At 42.2% G+C, this 6,000-nt stretch overlaps 1 protein-coding gene across 2 annotated transcripts; it reads left to right on the forward strand.

Annotated features, from left to right (window-relative positions):
* The first annotated feature begins 1,305 nt into the window (after positions 1 to 1,305).
* LOC144659514 (uncharacterized) lies at positions 1,306 to 5,419 on the forward strand. 2 transcript variants are annotated; one of them, XM_078519972.1, is made up of 4 exons: positions 1,306 to 1,434; positions 3,234 to 4,552; positions 5,081 to 5,141; positions 5,233 to 5,419. In XM_078519972.1, exons 1-3 carry the CDS (start codon positions 1,339 to 1,341, stop codon positions 5,094 to 5,096), a joined length of 1,431 nt encoding a protein of 476 aa, XP_078376098.1. In that variant the 5' UTR covers positions 1,306 to 1,338; the 3' UTR covers positions 5,097 to 5,141; positions 5,233 to 5,419. The 2 variants fall into 2 exon arrangements, with proteins under 2 accessions (XP_078376098.1, XP_078376097.1); XM_078519971.1 differs by lacking the exon at positions 5,081 to 5,141 and having other exon boundaries at positions 3,234 to 4,554.
* Positions 5,420 to 6,000: the final 581 nt, after the last annotated feature.

Genomic DNA, 6,000 nt, shown 5'->3' on the forward strand with positions numbered 1-6,000 from the left:
CCCTTTAACAAGTTTAACTGTAGTGGGTTAGAGAGGGGTCGCAAGGAATTATAACCCGCTATTACGGTGTCCTATATCTACCTTGTCACTATACCCGAAAACGAGGTTAGCGTCGCAGAGAAGCGTTCCGCGAGGGCCCTAGAAACGGTTGGTTTCCACTAGAGACGAAGCTGTGCATGGCATCGTAAGAGCGATTACGACCCAGTGAAAATCGAAAATCCGAGTAAGCGAATTCATAAGCTCGACGGAGTCGGAAGAATTTGAATGTTCCCATCCGCGTTGCCGCTTATGTCTCTGTCGTTCATGGTCCAGTAGAAACAAGACTGACGGAGTCGCAAGTAGAGGCGGAAGAACAAACCAATCCCAATGCTAGGGCCCCCGAGTACTTCCTTGCTGGTTGCGAGTCCGACAATTTAGTTTTCATTAAATCATAAGGGACGGAATTGGAAACTGCCTTCGACTCCGTCGGTTTGATATTCACTTGATCAGAACGCTCTGCTCTTCTGATAACGACTTCTACTTCTTCGCTAGTGAACTGAAGACATGTCTGAAGCCGGTCTTAGAATTGATCCCCCTCACAGCCACCTAATAATCGCACGCAGCAGTTCACATTTTCGTGAACTGCTGGATAAAAGTCGAGAAACAGGGTGCGCCAAACTCCGGATGGCTAGGCAGAGAAGAACTACGCGTGACAGATCTTGCTTTCAAAATGGTGGAGCACGATCATTCTCAAGTCACATCGTGTTTATTTTTTGGTATAAGAAAGGCTGATGCTGCTTCTCTTCGGGGATTATTGTTCTATGGAGCTTGAAATTAATTTCTGGGAAATTCCTAACCTGCGATCTGGCGTTCTTCTTTTTAAAGAACGCGCTATTGCAGGTTAAAAAATTTCGACCATTTTTGAAATTTTGCTTGCATTTTCTTTGCATTTAACCGCAGGAAAAGATGGCGACAAACCTTCCTTGTTTTTTTTTTTTGGTGGCTGAAAGTACAAACATATGTTGTTAATATTCTCGATGGAAACGAGAATAAATTTGACCTAACAGCCGCGCGCGCGCGACTTCCGAAATCTTGCCATTGTGCATCAGACTTTTTCCCAGCCCTTACTTATTTGTCCCGCAAAGGCGAAGAAAGAATTCGGAGAAATGATGTCATAGTGAAGGTTGCAGGGCAGGTTGGGAAGAGCGATTTTCGTTCGGCCTTCCTATAATGCAACGCGTTCCAGTCAAATCCGTCCGAGGAGCGACTGGGAATGAGTCTGGTTACGCATAATATGTTAATGACCTGTGACGAAACAAAGGAAAGTTCAAACTCGCCGTTCAAGAACGAGTGGACATCATGGTTCTCGTTACGGCGTTTTGTACGTTTTTTGCGGTTCAAGCCGTAATAAATTATATGTACAAAAATGATACAGAAACGACTGGCAAAGCAAAGGTAAGTAATGCTGGATTTCCACTGACGCGTAATTTTTTACGTGCGTGTAAAAATTAGAGACAATGTATGAAAGACTTGCGTAAACGTGCACGCAAGTCGTTCATACTTTGTCTCTTAATTTTTTCACGCACGTAAACGCATGTAGAAAATTACGCGTCAGTGGAAATCCATCTTTAGTCTTTAAACACTTTGATTTGATAATAATAAGCGAATGAAAGAAGAAAAAGAGTAGTGCACGGATGTCCTTGTAACACGAGAGAAACTAGCAAGAGTAGCTAGCAAGAGGCAGGACGAGGCACTTGCATCGTCTTGATTTTAACCCAAAATTAAAAAAAAAAAATACTTTTTTGGGAAAAAAAATCCCCATTTGAACGAGATTGATTTTTTTTTTTAAGTAATACTTTATGAAAATGCTGTAAAAAGCGTTTCAATGCTTTTAGATTTCAATTATTTTTTAGGCGCATTTTCCCAGACCCCTCTAGTGGCTCGTGCTTTGGCCTCGCAGATTTTACCTCGTCTGTGCCAAAAGCCTGACTACGGCCCTGAAGCGTCTCTTTGTTGGAGCTCAGTTTCCTTAACTTTACTGTTTAACAATTTAAGTTAGTCGAAATATGCTAACTGAGGATCGGAAAGCAATAAACTTCAGAAACTGAACCGTGCTGCGAAAGAGTAAAAGAAACAAATTCAATCAAAACATTGCCAAAGACTCGGGCGCTTTTGCCATGAAATCAGCCAACCACGACCAGGCAGAGAAAGGATAAAATCTTAACGCTCGTGTATTCTTGTTCACAACAAAATAGGAGTGCTGGATAACGATACCTTCCTCTTTAAATCCTTAATCTTCGCGTTCTGTTTTTAAAACAAAGACCGAAGATCAAAGATCTAAAGAGTTAAGTCCTTCCTCTTGGACTAGGTTCTAGAATAAAATTGGAACTAGAAAGATCAGTTCCTTCCTTTGAGGTGACGTATTGTGAGGATAACTGTTGGCACAAATGCCAAAGATCGAATTTTGCTGTAGAAAGAAAATGCATATTCATCTGTAAAACGATTCTTGTTTGAGGCAAGATTAGAAATCGTATTGAGGAAAAATCGCTTCTTAAACCGCGCGTCCCAAAAGTAAGAAGCTGATTCTTATATACAAGCTTTCGGATGGCAGTCTACAGCCTTTGATTAATAATGGAATATAAGCGCACAAATTACGGAGTAATAAGCAATAAAGATGTGAAAAAAAAAACTAAAAGGACAGATATATATACCATAAAAGTTTGAAAAATTAAAAGGAGTAAAAATATTAGAGTCAAAATATCAAATATCGGAAATCGCCGAAAGCAGATTCTGTTCTTGAACCATTAGTTTTTTCGGTATGTATTGGACAAATAGAAGAAGACAAAATTGATTATATTTTGAAAATTTTCGTTACAAAAAAGGCGAAATCTGCTATTTTATAAAGAAGGGAATACCAAACCATATTACGCCAATGCCGTACCGTACCGTACCATGCCATATCACACCATGCCCTACCATACTATGTGAAACTTTACCATATCACATTCTCCATAATTTGTTTCTATTAAAAATCTCACTCGTTTGATTTCTGATATACACTTCACCAATTCGTACGTAAATACCACACGCATACACTTTCCTTGAATCACTCTATATTGAAAAACAAAATAATAAAAATGTTATATAATATACAATATGACTTTTGCACAATTAAGTGCACACATCTTGTTATAATATTCTCAAATATATCTAAAACGAATTGCTAATTCAAAGAAATACTGATTAACACACAGAATGACGTCGCCAGTATCCCAAACGAAGACGAATCCGAAAAGCATCGCAAGCATGACCTCTCTGATACCCTTAAAAACAACCAACTTGACTGTGACAACGACCTCCCATGTACCTCTCCCATTGACAAACATAATTCAGACGGCGACAACGACCTCCCATGTACATCTCCCATTGACAAACATAATTCGGACTGTGACAACGACCTCCCGTGTACCTCTCCCATTGACAAACATAATTCGGACTGTGACAACGACCTCCCATGTACATCTCCCATTGACAAACATAATTCGGACTGTGACAACGACCTCCCATGTACCTCTCCCATTGACAAACATAATTCGGACTGTGACAACGACCTCCCGTGTACCTCTCCCATTGACAAACATAATTCGGACTGTGACAACGACCTCCCATGTACATCTCCCATTGACAAACATAATTCGGACTGTAACAACGACCTCCCGTGTACCTCTCCCATTGACAAACATAATTCGGACTGTGACAACGACCTCCCATGTACCTCTCCCATTGACAAACATAATTCAGACTGTGACAACGACCTCCCGTGTACCTCTCCCATTGACAAACATAATTCGGACTGTGACAACGACCTCCCATGTACATCTCCCATTGACAAACATAATTCGGACTGTGACAACGACCTCCCGTGTACCTCTCCCATTGACAAACATAATTCGGACTGTGACAACGACCTCCCATGTACCTCTCCCATTGACAAACATAATTCGGACTGTGACAACGACCTCCCATGTACATCTCCCATTGACAAACATAATTCGGACTGTGACAACGACCTCCCATGTACCTCACTCATTGACAAACATGATTCGCCATGTACCCCTCCCGACGACCGACATGCAGCAGATTGCTACGAGGCTCAGCCACTCGCCGAGAATGAAAAAAACTTCACAGAACCTGCTGAGCTTGCCGTCGAGCGACAGAAGGACCACACCATGTCTGCTCCAGTCAAGACACCGTACCGGAGCAGCTCTTACACGTCTCCGTGCGGCGCGGCTAGGCACTCAGTGGTGGCTGGCGGTGCGGCTAGGCCCTTTGCGGCTGGTGGCACAAACCGACGTCCAGTACGCCCTATGTATCAGGGCAGGCCGTGGAGTCAAGACAGACACTGGAGTCACGATACCAGACGATCCATGCCGCATGTAAGACCACTGATGAGCATTAGACCCGCACCACCAGCATTTACCAGCTGTGCAATGAGACCGATGCACAGACCAAACGCGCCAATACCGAGTCTGATGAGCGTGAGGACTAGACCTCCTGGGCCTCCTCAGCCTCCACGTAAGTTATCAAAGTGTTGCATTGATTTTCTCGTATTTCGTCTATTTGACGATTTAAAAAAAATTGCTATATTTAGAGAGGAAGCCACATCAGCGCTAGCTGGTTTTCATGCGGGTCCTCTGTCCAGGTCGAATTGGAATGAATTCAGTGACATTGCGTGCTAAATTGCGCTTTTTAGGGCAATTCTCCAGCACAACCTAACAATTGTCCCCTTCGCAGCCAGCCGCGCCGTTATTGAGGTTCTCTGAAACCCGTGCGCTTGATCCTTAGTCCAGCGCACTAATTCACTTATCGTTTTTTATCATTTTCCCCGGGGGGATGGCACCCGGGACAACCCAGGGGATTTGTTTTGGGGATCAAACGAAAGTCTACTTAGTCTCTCACGCAGTCGTTTTTAGGGGTGATCAATTGTTTGTTCTCTTTGCACTAATCTTCACGCAGCCTCCATGTTACCAAAATTGACAGCTTGGCCTTTCCTTATCACACTTTATCACGATCTTGTAAAGAATGTTCTTTTCGTCCAATTACGAGCGGCAAGCTGAGAAAGCAATCAGCTCTAAGGAGCTCAAAAGAATCAATAAGCCGAGGTATATTTTTTTGTCGAAGTGTGTGTGATATATAAGTGGATTAATTTTATGTATTCCATATTTATTTCTACGTTTGTTTTAAACTCGACAGGTTACCGACGCTGGTGACAGGATAATTCAGGCTAATTTCATTATGTTTTTGGACTTGTAACTGACATTTTTGTGGAATTGTAAACAATTTATTTTACTACAATATTTTCTCTGAGTTGTAAAATAAGGTTTAATGCTGCTTCATCACTTGCTGAAGCAGTAAGTGATACTTTAATAAAACGGTTTTTAAAAGGTTGCATTTAGTGCTTTACTGACTTCATGCTTCATGCATATACGGAAAGCAGCCTCTCTCCTCCACAGAGGCCTCTTTCGTGTTCCGTACGGGCTGGAAAATGGGGAGAGGTGAAAAGTAAGCGCGCGGAGACCGGAGAAAATTGAAACGGAAGCGCGCGGGGGACACTGGGAAGGGAAAAGTAAAGCCGCTTCTTCGCCTTTCCCGTCGTCTCCCGCGCTCCCCCATTTTTCAATGTTCGTACTTTTCGCCTTCTTCCCTCATGTTGTTCGACGAGAGGAAAGCAGCCCAACGTGATTTGAGAATATACCCGAATCATACTTTAAATTATGATTCGGGTATATTTTCGAAAAGATGTTGGCAGTAAATAATTTATACTGCTTTTTACTATGGCGTCACAGTAAATTTAACAATGTTTTGCTGAAGCTTTCGATTAAAACGTTACGTATACACGTTTCTGGTCTATTCTTTGGTGTGCTGTTTCTTTTCTCTCTCCTTTTTGACCTTCATTAAATTTGTAGTAACTGAGTCACTTAATTTACGCGAATGTCGTCGATAAATCATTCATTAAATACC

Source organism: Oculina patagonica, chromosome 7 (genome assembly GCF_052425735.1).
Source record: "Oculina patagonica isolate OP01 chromosome 7, crgOcupat, whole genome shotgun sequence".
NCBI classification, from domain to species: Eukaryota; Metazoa; Cnidaria; class Anthozoa; order Scleractinia; family Oculinidae; genus Oculina; species Oculina patagonica.

Bases quoted from the DNA above. Each gene is read 5' to 3' on its own strand.
- LOC144659514 (XM_078519971.1), top strand. From the start codon at position 1,339: ATGGTTCTCGTTACGGCGTTTTGTACGTTTTTTGCGGTTCAAGCCGTA. The intron at 1,435-3,233 runs GTAAGTAATGCT...ATTAACACACAG, and splicing joins AAACGACTGGCAAAGCAAAG to AATGACGTCGCCAGTATCCC.